The following is an 18,958-nucleotide window of genomic DNA, read 5'->3' as shown; positions in this document are numbered from 1 at the left end:
GGTGGGAAGTGCTGTTTAATCCTTCTAACAGGAGAGGCTCACGGTGGTACTGAGAAAATGTAAAAAGCAGCAAAACAGGTTAGTAGAGCCAAAGAACAGCAAATGTCTCCTTCTGTCATTGTGTGAGCATTTGAATCAAATGGCCTGCCTCATGCAGCTTTATTTTGCATTGAGATATTCTATATCCCCAAAATATTTCTCCGATGGTGGTAATGAATTGCATTGCCCTCTCCGTTGTAAGAGCGTGGGTATTCTGCTGTGGAGCCATATGGTTCCCATTTATTTTAATGTGTCTTTGACATCAGGAGAATTGCTGAGACAGCAGAGGAAAGTGCTTACAACTTGGACTGCAGCCAGAACTGCGAATATTTATGTTTAGTAATAACCACCTTTTTTTCCCAATTAAAGAAACGGTATGGTTTTAAGATGGTATCCATGTTGAGATTTTAATAAAATGAGAGTTTAAGTTTATATATTTTGGAAATAGCTGTTACTTTAGTAGCAGAGAAATGTACTTCTTAAGCATGAAGTTTTAGGGTTTAATTGCACGTATGAGAGATTAAAGGAACAAGCTGGGAAGTAGGTGGTACTTATTTTCTCACTGATAATAATAAAGAAACACACTTTTTGTTTGGTTTAACAGCAATACCAAGATAGTAGTCTGCATATGTAATGTTTTCCATCTGTGATTCCTAAGGCTTTTAACAAAGGTAATTATTTCTGATAATATTCCTGTGAGGTAGATAAACATAATTCTGAAAATACTAATGGAGAGACTGAGAAATGAAGGTGTCCATTAATCTAATCTGTATAATGGAGATCAGCAAGTTTAGAATTCAGATTTTGAATTAAGTAAATTATCTAACAATTTATTATTTTCCAGGTATCAGGATAGGATAATATTTTCTCTAATTCATTAGTAATACTGTATGCTTATAATAAAGAAGCATTCTTTAAAAATGAGAAGACAATAAAGACCTCAGTAATAATGAATGTTCCATATGTAAATGTTAATATCAGCTCTGTAGAAATCTTAGGTTCCTTGGAAAATTTTAATGTTATCTAAAAGAATATACATAGTGTGAACAGAGAAAGGAGGTGATAATATTGATCACAATTCTGTGAAATTGTTCTCACTAGTAATAAGGTCAGATGGCCAGTTGAATATATGGAACAGGAAAGAAATTTCCCAACTTCCAGTCTGTTTGGGGCAGAACTGAACAGAATGCAGGGCCCAGATTTAGCAAAACACTTTATTATTATACTGTCTTTCGAATATTTTGCTTAAGGATTTTAATGTGTAAACTTTAAGTGATGTATCATATAAACACACAATTTATCATATAAAGACCAGAAGGAAGACTTCATGTCAAATATAGAATTAGAACTCCAAGATTCATGATGCCTAGTACTATTTGATGGATGAATTGATGAAAAAGGAAAATTAGAATGAAACTTGGTAGATCGCTCAGTTAGTGGTACTATTTTCATCTATGGTTTAATCTAAATTTGTTTTAGTTTAACAATTCACCATCCCCAGTATTAACTGCATTTGATGTTGATGGCTAGCGCTTTCTAAGTCACATCACATTTTCAGTGGAACAGCAGTTTAATGTAAGCAGGAGAGGGTCAGTGCTAAGTCAACTATATATTAAGATTATATAAAAGAGAGAACATGATTTCTTTTTAAAATTTTTGTTCTTTCAATAAAAAAAAAATTTTATTGGAGTATAGTTGATTTACAATGTTGTATTAGTTTCAGGAATACAGCAAAGTGAATCAGTTATACATATACATATATCCATTCTTTTTCAGATTCTTTTTCCATATAGGTTATTACAGAATATTGAGTAGAGTTCCCTGTGCTATACACTAGGTCCTTACTAGTTTCTTCCAATTTTTTAATTTCAAGTTTATAACTCCAAACTGTTGTATTTATTCCTACTTGTCCTAACAAGTATGAGAACAAAATGACCCCCTCCCTATTTTTTTAGATTACTCACAAGAATTAGGGGGAAAGTGCAGGGGGCACATTTAATAAATAAAAATGTGTGAATGAAAAACAGCTAGTTCTGAGAAATGACCAACCACTCTTTGTGAGTTAATCATCTTAATTATTTATGACATCAAAGCTGGAAGGTCAAAGTTTGCACTTAATTTTTATATGCAGCTTTCTGAATTTACATCAAAATCCTGGGCAATAAACCTTATTTTTTTTCAAGCTGAGGACTGCAAGTAGATGATTACACTAATAAACCACCCCTATAATGTCAAATTGCAGTGTGCTGAGTGGCCTGGGCTGTGGCTGTCAGGAGAGACTCAGGAGAGAGCTGGTTCCCTCCACGCAGATCTCGTGCTTGCTTGTGTGGACGTAGCTGACAGACTCAGTTCACGACGACGTGACATGCATGTTCATGATCCAAAACAAAGCTTTAGCCTCAAGGGTCATCCTTTTATATTATTTCTGTTCTTATTAATTTTTTTTTGCTTAAATGCATATACAATATTTTTACATATCTTGATAGAAAATGTATTGTCACACAGTCTCATGTGAGAGGGTTTTTTGGGTTTTTTTTTGGAACGCCTTTATTTATTTATTTATTTATTTATTTATTTATTTATTTATTTTTGGCTGTGTTGGGTCTTCGTTTCTGTGCGAGGGCTTCCTCCAGTTGCAGCAAGCAGGGGCCACCCTTCATCGCGGTGCGTGGGCCTCTCACTATCGCGGCCTCTCTTGTTGCGGAGCACAGGCTCCAGACGCGCAGGCTCAGTGATTGTGGCTCACGGGCCCAGTTGCTCCGCGACATGTGGGATCTTCCCAGACCAGGGCTCGAACCTGTGTACCCTGCATTGGCAGGCAGGTTCTCAACCACTGCGCCACCAGGGAAGCCCTGTGCAAGGGTTTTTTGTTTTGTTTTGTGTTTGTAAACTAAGGATTTAACCAAAAGGGTCTCATCTTGAATTATTTCACTCAGAAGCTGCAATGCACAAAAGACATTATTAGTCTCAAAAGTAATCCATTGGTGAATATTTTCATCTTGTTATAGGATGGAAAATACTTACGGTTAAACTACCTAATCTTGTCTACAAATTATAAACCTAGTCCTCCTCTCCAGAAGGACTGACGTCAGAATGAAGACGACTGGTTCTTATGTATGTCTATCATATTTTATATTCGCCAGTCTATTTGCTGCTTTACTAATACATAAATTGGTTGGTTGGTTCGAGATGGGGAAGAATGGCATTTAGGAGCTGGAGAGACAGATGTGCTACAATTTGAAAAGCATTTAGAGCTATCATTCACACTATAGGAAACCAAATACAAATTGAGACTTGATATCTTGAGTATCACTTCAAGTCGGAGCTACTCTTCCTTGATTTTTGCTTTTGAATGCTGCTTTCATAGAAATAAAGTCAGTAGTAAAAGAAAAAAAAGCCCCTGGTTTGCTCTTTGATGGATTCTGACATTTTCTTACACTTACTGACTGTCTCAGTTCTGATGAAATTTTGGGAAATGCAAAGCACTTCAATTCCAAAATATTGGGAATACCCCAATATTGTCTCTAACATGTTCAGTGTTTGGGAAAATCTCTTTCTTTCCTTTGTGATTGTTTTTGCCTGTGTTATATCCTTCATAACTGAGTCTAAAATAACAGACTGAGTATAAAATACCATAACACTGATTTGGCCATCACTTAATGTTACATACTTAAGGTAATTTGGATTTTGTTCATGATTGGAAGGAAAATATTCCCAATTAGTCTTTACTTTCATTTTGCCTCTCATTTACCCATGCCTTAAGATATTTCCTTCTTATCAGTCTTTTGGAATTGCTCCCACTAAAATGATTTACTACGGTCCTAAGTACCTTACTTGAGCAAAGTAACAAAATAAACACAACTGGGGCAAATATATTTGAGAAACTTGAGAATGTGACTTAAAGGAATAAAAGGGGACAATTAGAACAAGGAGGGATTGCTTTTGATAGGAAAATTGCCTTCATTTTCAAAGGAACTACTCCTATGTTTCTTGGTTCCTAGATCCATTTTCACTCCTTACTTGTGGTTAAGATTTGAGACCGTGTGTGTGACACCATGATCAAGAGGGGCCAACCTTGACAATCATGTCAAGCTGGAGAAGATGTGAGAATATGATCACAGGAAATTTGCAGAAGTCACTTGTGAAGATTGAGGACATTTTTTTTTAATCTTAATAATTTTAAACACTGGAAATTGATTTAATATCTAAGCTGTTATGCTAATTTCTATGCAAAATATTTTCTGATGAAACTGGATTTTCTGTTTGAAAGCTAGTTTTCATGCATGATTTCGTAACTGACTTGATCTTGATTTGTTCTTCAAAAGCTAAGAAACAACATGCATACTTTCAGAGCCCCTGACTAATTTGGTCTGTATGATGCAAAAACACAAGTTTTTATTGCCCAGGATTTACCAAGATCAACAAATTAATTTCAGCAATCTCACTTTGCTTCTACTAAATTGCTTCCCCCAAATAAATGAAAAATAAACTCAAAATATTGACTTACAAATCACCTGGTATTTTCCTTTTGAGCATAGCGCATAGAAGTATACTATTAACTTCAGACCCAAATGGTAGAGTTAATATTTTCCACAATTTACCCCTTGTTTAGCATCAGACTGGACCATAAACTCTCAACCTCCACGTGCCAACTTTAGTGCCAAAATACATAGTTCTGTTTACTGCTTTCTGCCTTTCCAGCTATACCAGGGCTCTGCTGATAGCTGTTGACACTAAAAGAGCCAGGTGTGCCTTAAGAGGGTAACTAGATTGCTGCTCAAGCATTGGCCCCAGAGTGACTGCACTATGGCTTCCATTCTTTCTTAAGTTATTTTATTGAAGTGTAGTTGATTTACAATGCTGTGTTAATTTCTGCTGTACAACAAAGTGATTCAGTTATACATATATATATTCTTTTTCATATTCTTTTCCATTATGGTTTATCGCAGGATATTGAATATAGTTCCCTGTGCTATACAGTAGGACCTTGTTGTTTATCCATTCTACATATAATACTTTGCATCTGCTAATCCCAAGTGGCTTCCATTTTTAATCCACTCTGATCATGAACTCTTTATTATAATGTATGGTACAGCTTATTTTATTTTATCTACTTATATTCTGACCCTGCCATTGTGAATTAGTCAGTTTCTCAACTCTCTTCTTCACTCATTTTTAAAAGCATTTTTTAAGGTTGGGTAGCTTCTGCAGATGGCTAATGTCAGTTACTCTGTGCTCTTTATTCCTTTAATTTACAAGGGTCAATATTATCTCCATAATATGTGATCATTTTACAGCAACACCAGTATGCCCTGTTGTACCACCATAATGGTGGTCCCAAAAACTGTGTCCTGGGCAGGATATATAGTACTGTTGCATTTAGACACTTCTGCTTCAGGAGGGTAATGGTGAATGGGATAAAAGAAGAGGAGCTGAGAGGCAACAAAAAATTAGCATTGTGTATGAAAACAGACTAGTTATTTTTCAGAGCAGTAATGAAAGCCACCTTCTCCTTCCTCTTTCTTCTTGCTCTTGACCTCACGGTAGTAAAATGAACCCTGAACTCTGTAGAGACACAAAGTTGAGTTCAATCATTCTGTAAAGGGCACAAATTACTAGGTAGGTATATCAGGGAGGTTTCAGATTCCCTAAGGCAGATGTGCTGAGTGAATGTAATCTGTTTTTCCCAGGCTTGAAGAACACAGACTCTTTTTTGATAACTTCATTCTGTGATGTTAGTCAAATCGGGGCCTGGAGACAGGAGAAAGCCCACAAGAGCCCATTCTAGGACTCCAATTCAATCATCAGAAGAGAGATGTGAGTGGCTCCTAAGTTTAGGAAAGCCACACTTAAAATATCCTTCATAAGGCTGATCCTGTGGCATTTCAAAGCCTTCCTTTTAAATATATCCCATAGGCTTTTTGATCATTGTTTCTACAGTGCTACTTATAATATGCAAGTGCTAAAACAAGTATAAGCACATGTTTGAATTATAAACCCTAGTGGATAGGAAGAAGCACTGACCCTAGTGCACTTTGACAGTGTTAGAAATGCCAAGAGCCCAGGTAAAGGGCTCCTGCTCTCTGCCACTATTGTCTTCTTCCAAGCCTTGGAAAAACATCTCTTAACTGTCTTTTGGGGAAAGTGTAATCTGGCTTTTTGTGAAAGGATGGTACAATAGATTCATCCAGAAGGTTGAAGAATTTTTTTTTTTTTAATAAATTTATTTTTGGCTGCGTTGGGTCTTCGTTGCTGCGCGCAGGCTTTCTCTAGTTGCGGCGAGCCGGGGCTACTCTTCAATTGCGGTGGCTTCTCTTGTTGCGGAGCATGGGCTCTAGGTGTGCGGACTTCAGTAGTTGTGGCATGTGGGCTCAGTAGTTGTGGCGCCCGGCCTTATTTGCTCCGTGGCATGTGGGATCTTCCTGGACCAGGGCTTGAACCCATGCCCCTGCATTGGTAGGCGGATTCTTAACCACTGCGCCACCAGGGAAGTCCGTGAAGAATTCTTATAATCTAAAAATACAGGTACAAAATCTAAGTAAATTTTTTTTTTAATTTATTTATTTATTTTTGGCTGTGTTGGGTCTTCATTTCTGTGCGAGGGCTTTCTCTAGTTGTGGCAAGTGGGGGCCACTCTTCATCGCGGTGCGCGGGCCTCTCACTGTCGCGGCCTCTCTTGTTGCGGAGCACAGGCTCCAGATGCGCAGGCTCAGTAGTTGTGGCTCACGGGCCTAGTTGCTCCGCGGCATGTGGGATCTTCCCAGACCAGGGCTCGAACCCGTGTCCTCTGCATTGGCAGGCAGATTCTCAACCACTGCGCCACCAGGGAAGCCCAGTAAATTTTTTTGAAAGGAAATTTGTCTAGAGTACTATGAATTGGATGAAAAATAAGTAATAAAATTATCAGAGGTGTTTATAGTAATTATTTTAAATGAGTACATTAAAATGTCTTTATTTCATTTGTAAATTATGGCCTTGAAAGATAATGTCTTCAGGGCATCATTTGTATGATACTAAGAGTAAAATAGGTTGAAAGTTATCACCCAAAAAGCAGAGGCTCTAGCCTGCTCTAAGGTGGTGACGGATGAGGTTGTCAGATAGGGTAGCAGATTACTGGGCAGATTATTGAATTTTGCTGTCTACAGTGATCTTTTACATTTTGACAAATTCTTCTCTGTTTTGAGATGATTTAAACATACAGTTTTGAAGCAGATCAGAGCTTCTAAATCTAAGTTGAAAATTGTCACTGCTGCCAGGAGTACAAGTATTTTGCCGTGAACGTGTACATAAATAAATGGGAAAACTACGTACATGCTTGAAAGCATTTGCTTCCTGGCAATCTCTTCTGGAGAAGTAAAGCAATAAAGAGGAGGGAAAGTTGGGAAAGCTAAATTCTTGCCCAAATGTCCTACTTCTCTTGCTCTGTAATCTTTTGAGTCTGTTTCTTCCGTCTGAGTTTCTCATCACTGCAAGTGGAAGTTCCATACAGGCAGGGATCACCATCTGTTTTTTTCACCAGTATGTCCAATCATTTAGAAAGTGCCTGGCATATAGTAGGCCCTTGGTTTATATTTATTGAATATATAAATCCTTGAAATGAGATGTATCATAGCAGCCTCTCTGTATTTGGCTTGAAAGTTTTATGGGGGAAAAATGAGATAAATGAACTTGAACCCCCTTGAAAGAATATTCTTATATAAATCCAAAGTGATGCTGTATTCACTTTTCCTTCATTGCTTATACAGCCTTCCAAATAGAAATCATCTTTGGTCTACAAATAACAAATTTTGGGAGGATGTGGAGAAAAGGGAACACTTGTACGCTTTTGTTGGGAATGTAAATTGGTGCAGCCACTGTGGAAAACAGTATGGAAGTTTCTCCAAAAAAAACCTAAAAATAGAACTACCATATGAACTGGGTATATATCCAAAAAAACCAAAAACACTAATTCGTAAAGATACATGCACCCCAATGTTTATAGCAGCTTTATTTATAATAGCCAAGGTATGGAAACATCCTAAGTATCCATCAACAGATGAATGGATAAAGAAGCTGTGGTATATATATATGATGGAATACTAGTCAGCCATAAAAAAGAACAAAATTTTGCCATTTGCAGCAACATGGATGGACTTGGAGGGCATTATGCTAAGTGAAATAAGTCAGACAGAGAAAGATAAATACCATATGGTATCACTTGTATGTGGAATCTAAAAAATACAACAAATTAGTGAATATAATATAAAAGAAGCAGCCTCACAAATATAGGGAACAAACCAGTGGTTTCCAGTGGGGAAGGGGGGAGGGACGATAAAAGGATGGGAGAGTGGGAGGTATAAACTATTGAGTGTAAAATGGGTGCAAGGATGTATTGTACAACGCAGGGAATATAGCCAATATTTTGAAATAACTGTAAATGGGAAGAAACCTTTAAAAAGTGTATAAAAATAAAACATTTTTTTAAAAGAGATATACAACCCCCCCCCCCCCAAAAAAATAATCTTTGGAGTCTGCAGCAGTTGACATCTACCAGAAGCAGTGTGACACCAAACCTCAGCCTTGTTCAGCTCCCTTAGCATGACCTCAGCTCTCTACTGTGAAATGATGGTTAAAAGACTGGGCTCTTGAATAATGAATCCCAGTTTCACCACTAGTTATATGACCTTGGCCATGTTATTTAACCTTTGGTGGATTGGTTTCCTCAAATGGAGACATGGGTAATTTCAACACAAGGAGTTATAAGGATAAGATGAGATAATTCATGTAAAGTTCTCCGCAAAGTCCATAAATGTTAGCTGATATATGTATTTTTTAACGTCCAAGGAGTCCATTGTTTCTTTCTGTCTGTTTCATTCATTTCTTTCTTCGTGAAAGAAATAACTCAAATTCTGCAAGACTGGGTTACTTCACTACAAAATAAAAAGACTGAGCTAGATGACGTCTAGCATGGTCCAACTCCAAAAGGTCAGGATTATAATGTGTAGCTCTCTTTCTCTCAAATACAGTGTGTCTCTCAACCTTCCATGGTGCTCTGTGCATCTTGATTTCCCTGTAACTAGTAATAAAGGTTCTGATATATCTCATGACGTTTTCAATTTTCTCAGTGTATACTTGGATTAAAATCCCACTGTCTGTAATGTTATTTACTGGAGTTTTCATCAAATGAAAGCTTGGCTAGATTTAGGTTATAAAAATACCTAAATGGTGCCTTTGAGCCTTTTTTTGTGTAAATTTTTACTGCTTTTTGGAATTTTCTAAAATTTAGAAACAGACATTTTTTTCATGCCAGATGCCTTCCATATCAAAATAAGAGCCAAAGTGTTTGTAGTATGTGTCTTTTCTGATTATAGTATGCTACGGCTCATGTGAAAACCATAAAAGTAAAACTTAAAAGGTTAGGGGAAATGAGAAATTAAATTGTGCCACTGATCCACAGACTACTGGCAACTTTCCTAAAAGTTTGCTTAGACTACCTTTATAGAAGGACTTGAAAGTCTACACTGCCACAGCTGGAAGAAAATAGAGGAAAGGAAAGAGAAATCGGTGCCAACTCTGAGAGACCACAATTTTAGTGTCTCCCAGCCAGAAAAGGTTGACCATAGGATTGAAGATCATCGAGTGGCAATTTCTAATTCTTTGCCTCCTCTGAAGACTGCTGCCCTGGCTGTTCACTGAACTGTCTCTTTCCCTTTCAGCTTCCTCCATCCTTAAAAGGGAGAAGCGACTGAGGGCGAAGAATGTACATTTCAGCTGTGTCACCGTGTACTACTTCACCAGGAGGCAGGGCTTCACGAGCGTGCCCAGCCAAGGCGGCAGCACCCTGGGCATGTCCAGCCGTCACAACAGCGTGCGCCAGTACACCCTGGGCGAATTTGCCAGGGAGCAGGAGAGGCTCCACCGCGAGATGCTGAGAGAACACCTCAGGGAGGAAAAACTGAATTCTTTAAAGCTAAAGGTAAAACAACCTTAGACGCTCACTTTTTTTTTGCCAAACCCCCATCCTTACCTCACTTTGGTTGCATTAACCATTTTCGTATTTAGATCCACAGATTAAACTGGGCATTTTCCACAACAGACTGTCTGCTGAGGCTTTTTTAAAGCAAAAACAGTATGGTCGCTTCACTGAAAGCAGTGCGGAAAACTTACCTGACATTGTTTACTTATTCATCCTATAAATATTTATTTAGATCCTAGACCCTGTGCTTGGGCTGGGGCTATGTAGCAGGAAACATAGATGTGGTCCCTTTTCTCCTGGAACTTGCGTATCAATAGGAAAGACAAATATTAATCATGTAGACAAAATAAAATCACATCTTCGTGAAGTGCTATGAAGGGGAGTTGCAAGGTGCTATGAAAGTAACTAACAGGGAATTGTTGTGGTCCGGAGGTCAAGGAAGGTTTCCTCAAGGAAGTGACGATTGAACTGAAATCTGCACAGATAGTTAGACAGGAAGGGTTGGCGAGAGTGGTTCAGGCAGCAGGGAGAGCTGGAGCTGCCTCGTGGCAGGAGGAATCACGGTGAGCACACAGAGGCTAGCATGGCTGGAGCAGAGATGAAGAGAGTAGAGTACCGTGAAGGGGGGTGGGGGGTGGTTGGGCTTTGTAAGTCTGGTTAAGGCACTTTTTTCCTCTTCATCCTGATGCCATCAGAAGTCGTACAGGAGTCTTAAGCATGGGGTTGGGGGTGGCAGAGTAATGTGATTCGGTTCATGCTATGACGTGAGGATAGTTTCGGGGCAGGGGCAACCATGTTGGGGGAGCTTATGGAGTCAGACCAGGTAAGAGGCTATTACAGTGGTCCAGGAGAGAGATGATGGTAGGTTAGATTAGACTGATGGTAGAGAGAGGAAGAGAGATGGACAGAGGGAGTAATTTAGGAAATAAAATCAACAGTCCTTGATGATGGGTTGGATTAGGAAGGGAAAGAGGGGGACTGTCAAGAATGACTCCTGAATTTCTGGCTTGCAAAACTGAATGGGTTGAGGGTGATATTACTTTTCTCAATAGCGAGGATATGACAAGGAATCCAGGAAGAGAAAAAGGTTCAGGCCTGGGGTCGGGGGAGGGGAGCAGTGCGGTGGTGGTTATACAATGAGATCGTTTTTTGGAGATACTGTTTTGAGAGGATTTTGAGTTATCAGAGTGATGTCTGGGAGAGGTCCAGGTGGAGATAACTATTGTTGTGCCACCTTAGAGATTAAGTGGAGAGAAACACAGCTCAGAAAACCTTTTCCTCAAGCGGAGACACTCTTTATGTTTGTATTGATCCATCAGCCTATCAATACGTAGAAAATGCTCTCCCATCATTATCTAATGAAAAAGGAAATCTTTCTTAGGAAATCCAGAGTGCTAAACATAAAGGATCACTGGTTAAATAGCAGAAGCACCATAAGCACATCTGTGTTACCCGTACCTTTAGTTTCCAGTATGAAGTCAGTTGGCAGAGGTGTGATGTGTGTTTCAAAACACCATGTTTTTATGTATTTTGCAATGTTTGCATGTGCTGTGTTCCCAATTTACAAGAAGGCAGTTGCTTAAATGAAGCTAGACACAACCTAGCCTAAAGTGTGTCTCATATTTCCTTTGGTGGTATTTTTGACAGATTTCAATGAAAGTCTCTTAAGATTTTTTGGTAGCAAGACACTGTCACTGTTGTTCTCCATGATTGCTTTGCATGTAGCCTAATTTAATGATAATGCTCAGGTTTGCTTCTGAAATCCACCCTCTGCCTTTCTAACCCGCTGCAAACCAACTCTAACCCCTACCCAAAGGGTGAAGTCATTCTCCAGATTCAAATATTGGCAGAACAATAGTGATGGCTGCTATTCATTAAGTGATTTTTATTTGCCAGGCATTTTATAAACATTATTTAATTTAACCCTAACAAAACCCCCACTGGTAGGTAAATTATGAGACCATGTGTACAGCCGAAGAAAAAGAAGCACAAAGATGTTAAGTAACTGACTCACTCAATAGAAAACTGGTTTTATTATCTTGTTCCTTACTATTCTAAAATTAATTGATTATTCCCTATAGGTGTTGGGAAAGACAATCTCTGTACCTATAGGGAGTCGTCCCTTTCTGGGGTCTGGTACTGTGTGCAGTGGTTTTTTAACAGCTGGGGGACTGTAATTCTATCTGCGAGAAGATTTATTGTGGTGACCTTTGAAGCACATTGTACCTGCGATGGCTATTAGGGGGAGCTACACACCTGCAGGGTCCTTCCTCCATACCAGGCAATGATATATTCTGATACTATAATTTGTATTCAGTTACTTCTACCCTTGTATTTTTAACAAGCTAAAGAAGAAGCAAAAAAGGGGCTTCTATTATTGATTCACTTTTGTCATTGTGCTTAGTTTTGGAAGTTGGAGAGGCATTCATCCGAGTGGGTGTCATGTCTTGGTTTGTCATTGATAACTGAAAACATGCAGCTTTCCCTTTTGGTGAAGATATAAACAAAAGGCATTTGGACATCATCACTCCTTCCAAATGAATATCAAGCAAAGAGACAATGGGATTCTGAGGTGATCTGATCTAAGCCTCACTATACTGAAAATATTCAAAAACTCAGAAACACATGTCACATAAAACTAATGAAAGATCACAGCAATGTGGACTCACTGGCTAAAAAAATCTGGGGGGAATTAATGGAGGAAAACATATATTTTAATTGTGATTCCTCTGGTGTATTAACTTTTATGAGTTTTTAAATATCATTGACTATGCTTGTCTAAGGTTTAACTACCCAAAATCTAACATTAGCTATCCAAAAACATTACCTATCCAAAAATTTCACTCTGATACTTGAAATTTCACTTTTAATGTGCCGTTTGTTTTGAAATATACCTCTGGCATAAGCAACAAAATGTGACTAAATTGATTCCATTTTTTGGCTGGAGCAGCAAGAGAGGGTCAGTAGCAGAGAGAGGGGGTCCAAAGAGGAAAGGGAGGATTATTGAAGACAAACTTTGCCACTTCGGTTTTGCCTGGAGGTGGTCCTCTGTGGGAGACAGTGAACTGCCCATTGAGTAAGGAGAGAGAAGGCAGCATCTGACAAAAAACACTTTCCAAAGCTCTCAGTATCAAACTTTTTCCTAAGCCCTTCCTAGGAAACTCATTGGACTTGGAACTGGGTAGTCTCCTTCCTACTTACTTCAGAACCAACAGCCCCAGAAGAGTAAGGAGAAGTTTCTCTTTCCACTCTACCTGTGTGTCTTTCCAGGGTGTCTCTCTAGGTTCTAAATAGTGAGCCCACTTATACAACGGCACCTCCTCCCATGGGGCCTTCATAGTGAAAGATTAGTAAAAAGAACACAGGCACGCATCTTGATGTTTCTTTATGTTTCTTTGGAAACAAAATAGGATAGAAATTTAGCTCTTCATTGTAAAATATCTTCTTATTTAGTGATTCATCTCTTAATCAAATTATGAGTTTGATATATTAAGAAATAATATATGCAATTAGATCTGTAGAACAAATCCAATTTTATTTTGGGGGTTCAAGTGTGTCTTTTTTGTTGTTGGCATTGGTGTTGTCCAAACATTGCCTAGAAACAATGAATAGAGAAAGCTTATTGAATAAAGTGCATGTTCCTAGAAGAAATAACTAGCTTTAGATTTCTAAATTACAGAGCACAGTACTTTTTCCCTGTCAAGCCCATTCAAACATGTTGTACTCTTCACAGTAATCAATGCAGTCATCTTAATACTATACTTTTTTCCAAATTAAGTACTTAGATTTCATCATCTGCACTACATTGTTGAACAATTACATTAGACTTTATTGTCTAATATATAGACCGGGTCTGAAAAATGCATTAGGCATCTATTTATATGTTTCAAAAGGGCCTTGGCATTCGAATCGCCTCTGGGGTTATATCTTACTGGATTCTACTACCTCGGTGTAGGAAATGTACCTTAGTTTTCACAGCTTTCACTGGACTCTCTTTCTCAATGTTTTTTCAACCTTGATTGTTTTTCCTCTCCTTTCTAAGATCAAGGATTTCTCTACTCTTGTACCATTTCCAGAGGCTTTCCAAGGTTATACAGTTTTCTCATGTGTTCCTTGACTAATGCTTGGTTGTTTGCTGTCTTTCTTCATAAAAAAAGAGTTACCAGATGGTGACTCTCCCTTTAAGGAGCAACCTTGAAAATATCTCCATCTAAATCTCCTTCACCCCAAATCTTAGATTTATGACTGTGTGTTATTCATTTAGAAATTTACCTGTACAATATTATAATTCTTCCTCTTCACCCCCAGCCCTGCCCCTTGTATCCTCTTAAGAGTCTTGTGATTTAACTAACCTACAAGTAAAGTTCTTAAATACCTAGGAGATAGGAGGGATTAGAGGTTTGTGAGAGGTGGTTGACACCGAATATCTCTAACCTATAGTTTCCAAATGTGGGGATGTGGTTTTAACTATTTCCTTACACTACAGTTCTTATTAGACGGGTCAGAATCTGCTGATCTTGGTAGTTTTAAAGTCCACTTATTCCTACAGACCTTCTTTGTCAGCCTCTGTAGAGATTACTCAGGAGCATACTTAGTGCCAGTGCTTCCGGAATGCATCCCTCAGTGGAGGCCTGCTCCAACACTGAATGCAAAACTTTGATTTCCATTTGCCATGTCACGTGTACAGCCTATTTTGACAAGAACAGAGAAGACACACCTAACCAAAGTGATGCGTCCTGAGAGACTGGGCTTCAGCCCTGAGCAAATGCAATATAATTAAGAATAGGTTCTTTCAAAATATTGCTGGTATTTTCATTTAAATGGAAAACTTAAGCATATGTAATCACACCTCTACATTCTTCCTGTACAGTAAACATTGATCTTCTCATGGAGGAGAAATCTGTTGAACTGATTCTCCTGATTAAAATATGGGGTTCATGCAGCGGTGCACTGTAGCCAGCTTGTAAATATTCTTCACTAAAGAGGATTGTGCTCATCTCTTCCCCCGGTAGCTCAAAATCACCCATGATGGGAGTATTCACACCGTGTGACTTGCCAAACACAAAACTAACAGCACAATTAGACAAACAAATTCGACAACAAATTAGAAACACCCCTCCCTTTTTTTTTCAGAGACCCAGTTGTTAAATATTTATCAGCACATTCTTGGATTCATTTAGCTTATTAGCTGCCGCTAAAAGAGGCAATGCTTGTCTGAACCAGAAGGGAGGATAAAGGAATGTATGAAAAATTTATATGTCTTATTGTTGATATTATCATCTTTTCTGGTGACTTTTGGGGTGTTATGTAAACCAAAGACTCATTGTAAATTCAGGTTGTTGAAATACTTATTAGCTGACAAAACAACCAAACATTTCTGGTTCTTCAAGGACATGATTAATCTGGTTCCAATTTGCCACCTGCAATTAACAACTAATGAGCCAAAGAATTATACTACAAGATTTGACGGAATATCAAAATGATACGAATGTTTTACTTCAGTTTGCCAGAGACCTTAATGACCAGGTTATCTATCCAGCTCATAGCATGTAACCAGGAATTCCTTTCATCAAATACATGTCATGTGTGTATTTGCATGTAAAAATGCAGATTTGTATATCCAGCCTCTTACTATACATCTCTGGCAACCCAAAGCACACTGCTTTTTTAAAAATTTTATTGTAGTATAGTTGATTATGGTTACCAAAGAGGAAAAGTGGGGAGGGATAAATTAGGAGGTTGGGATTAACATAAATACACTACTATATATAAAAGCACACTGCTTTTTGAGAAAGCCAATTCCATTTTGCAGCTGTAAATTGTTAGAAAGCTCTTCTTTCTATTGATCAAACTGCTATCATCTAATTATACCTTTTGACCCTAATTCTGGCCTCTAAGGACATAGAATAAATCTTGTCCCAGTTCTCCAAACTCCAAGTGTTTGAAAGTAGTGTTGATGGACACGCAAATATTTGATAATAGGCTATATGGATGGGCTCCATGTGTCTCTGTTCTATAAGATTAAACATCCCTAGTTCTCTTCACTAATCCTGCTGTTTTTCAGACACTTTATGGCCTTGGTTACCTTCTTCTGGATATAATGCTATCTATTAATGTCCACCTCAAAATATGGTACTTGATCTGGACGTTGTACTCCTAGTGGGATTTCAGTATGTTACAGTATGTTACATTAGTAACATACCTAGTTCAGTATGTTACATTACATTCTCCCAAGTTGTGGACACTCTATCCACAGTATACACTAAAGGTACAGTAGCTTTCTGGACCTTAATCAATTTTTTTGTTCATATTATGCTGGTGGTAAGTAAAACAACAACAACAAACAAAAAACAAGCAAGCAAACACACAAAACCCGGGTAAATCAGGTCTTCATCATCACATAAATTAAAACTTTTTAGCATCTCCTGGGCAAGAATCCTCTTTAGTGCTAGACATGGTGTACAGAGAGGGATCAATAAAGTTTTGTCTTTTATTTTAATGAACCTAATCTTGTCATCTGAAGATGCGATTAGCCTGCCTTTTAGTTATTCATCCAATATATTATTTAAAAACTATATTTAACAAGACAGGGCCAAGCTCAGGATACCCTCTCAGAGTAGTGACCCTCAAGAGGAAAAGAGGGAGACTTCCCTGTCACCACCCTACAGCGACCTCCCTGGAGATTCCTTGCCAGGTGGGTCACTGCTGCCGATAGGATGTATAGGTGCCACATCCCTTATTGGTGGTGCAAAGGAGCCGAGCATTGCTGTTCTTTGAAACATTTTCAATGTGTCAACTAACTAAAAATCCATGCACTCAACCATACTCTTATTAATCATCTTGTATTCCATCCTTCCATGTACAGAACATAAGAAATTTTGTCAGAGAATCTCAAGACTAGATCACTGGTTTTCTAATTATGTTCCATGGGGTCAGGGCTCTGGATGCCTCACTCTTACTTTTGTCTGTTTTATATGTTAAGATTCTTCATGGGCTTTAATTTGACAAATGGACATTCTCTCCCTAGTGAGCCCAGGCAACAGTCACTGTTCCCTCTTTTCACATGTACAGACCATCTGTTTAAATCATCTTTTCTGGAATTTTATCTAGAATTAGCACTTTTTAAAATAATAATTCACTTGCATTTTGATTACCTTTTAATTCCTTTCCCTATGACTCTTCACAGATATTTGACTGAGCAATCATAACTTTAAGCTTTTTCATTGCTCTAAAACATGAATAGCCTGGGCCTGGGTATTCTTACATAAAACAGCTGAGTACTCTTTCACTCTCTCCCACCTCTTGTTTTTACATGAAATCCTTCCTAGCTGTTTTCCCATTTCTTGTTTAAAGGTTTTTCTCCTTGATAGAGACTGTGGAATCAGAATAAGAGGTAAATAATTCTACTTCGTGTCTTTGTATCTCCCCTCCCATTTTATTTGTCAATCATTTCCTCCTTCCCACTGCTTCTATAACTTGCTCATATATTTTGTTGCACTTACCACACTGTATCATATTTGTGACATGGCCATCTCCCCAGCAGGCTAGAAGCTACTTAGATGGAAGCACTGTTATACATATGTAAACCCTGATACCTAGTACAGCGGCTGGCAGCATAGCACAGTGATTAAGGATATTCACTCATTCATTCAAAAATATTTATTAATCAGTTAGTATGAGGTTGCAGTTAACACAGTGCTGGAGACAGAGTTATGAGCAAGACAGATATGGTCCTTGTTCTCAATGTATTCACAGTATAATGCGGGAGATATACATAAAACCAATTACCAACGCTAATATATTACTACAAAATTAGGCAGCATACTATGCTGATTAAACACAGGCCAGGGTAAATGAGTTAAAAGTCAGCTGAGGAAATCAAAAGTAACACATTATTTCAACAGTGGTAGCTGTCACTTGGACCAGCTTCTTTTGCTGGCATATCTATTAGAAAGAACACCTCCGCAAGCCCACAAAATATAAACTCAAAGGAAGTGCTAACTGGTGAGAATGTCATATCTTCAGCTGGCTTCCTGTCTTCTTTTTTGAGCTCTTGTTCTCTGTATATGAGTCATAGTTTTTTTTTATTTCTGAATGAGGTAATTATAAGGAAGCTTGTCTGCTCTTTGCCTCCTGCCCTACCGTGCTGAGATCAGCTCTTAGAGCATGGCTGCAACCGTATCCTTTTCTTTTCTTCTATACAGGTTTCCTATTACTCTAAGAATTTTCACTCCAAACTGGTCTTGTGAGCCTGGCTCAAGCTTTGGAGTCAAATAGACCTGAGTTTGATTCTCAGTACAATCACTAATTATCTATGTAACTAGACTTTGGCAAATTATCTTCTCAAGGCTCCAGTTTTCTCCAAATACCGTATTCTAAGGCATATATATGGAATCCAAAAAAAAAAAAAAAAGAAATGGTACTGATGAACCTAGTTGCAGGGCAGGAATAAAGATGTAGACATAGAGAATGGACTTGAGGACACGGGGTGGGAGGGGGAAGCTGGGGCAAAGTGACAGTAGCATTGATATATATATACTGCCAAATGTAAGATAGTTAGCTAGTGGGAAACAGCAGCATAGCACAGGGAGATCAGCTCCGTGCTTTGTGACCACCTAGAGGGGTGGGATAGGGAGGGTGGGAGGGAGGCTCAAGAGGGAGGGGATATGGGGACATATGTATGCATGTGGCTGATTCACTTTGGTGTACAATAGAAACGAACACAGTATCGTGAAGCAATTATACTCCAATAAAGATCAATTTAAAAAAAAAAGAAAAAAGCACTGTTGCAAAACAAAAACAAAAGCTCCAGTTTTCTCAACTGTAAAAATACTTCCTAAGATTGTTTGCAAATCAGGTGAGATAATTTATATAAAGTATAGAGGGAGTTCAGTACCTGGTTTTCAATATATGGTAGCTTGGGCCATTCATTATACATATCATCATCATTATAATAGGCAGGAA

The 18,958-nt window shown here is 38.3% G+C and overlaps 1 protein-coding gene across 1 annotated transcript in view; it reads left to right on the top strand.

The window, feature by feature from the left end:
* The window catches only part of CSRNP3 (cysteine and serine rich nuclear protein 3), a 70,764-nt gene that overhangs the window by 42,150 nt on the left and 9,656 nt on the right, over positions 1 to 18,958 (top strand). Inside the window, exon 2 of the mRNA XM_068543958.1 lies at positions 9,735 to 9,994. Coding sequence (XP_068400059.1) covers positions 9,735 to 9,994 — 260 coding nt within the window. The remainder of the gene's footprint in view (positions 1 to 9,734; positions 9,995 to 18,958) is intronic.

This window comes from Eschrichtius robustus, chromosome 5 (assembly GCF_028021215.1).
Source record: "Eschrichtius robustus isolate mEscRob2 chromosome 5, mEscRob2.pri, whole genome shotgun sequence".
Taxonomy (NCBI): Eukaryota; Metazoa; Chordata; class Mammalia; order Artiodactyla; family Eschrichtiidae; genus Eschrichtius; species Eschrichtius robustus.
The sequence above is the reverse complement of the archived record's forward strand: the minus strand, read 5'-3'. Positions and strand labels throughout refer to the sequence as shown.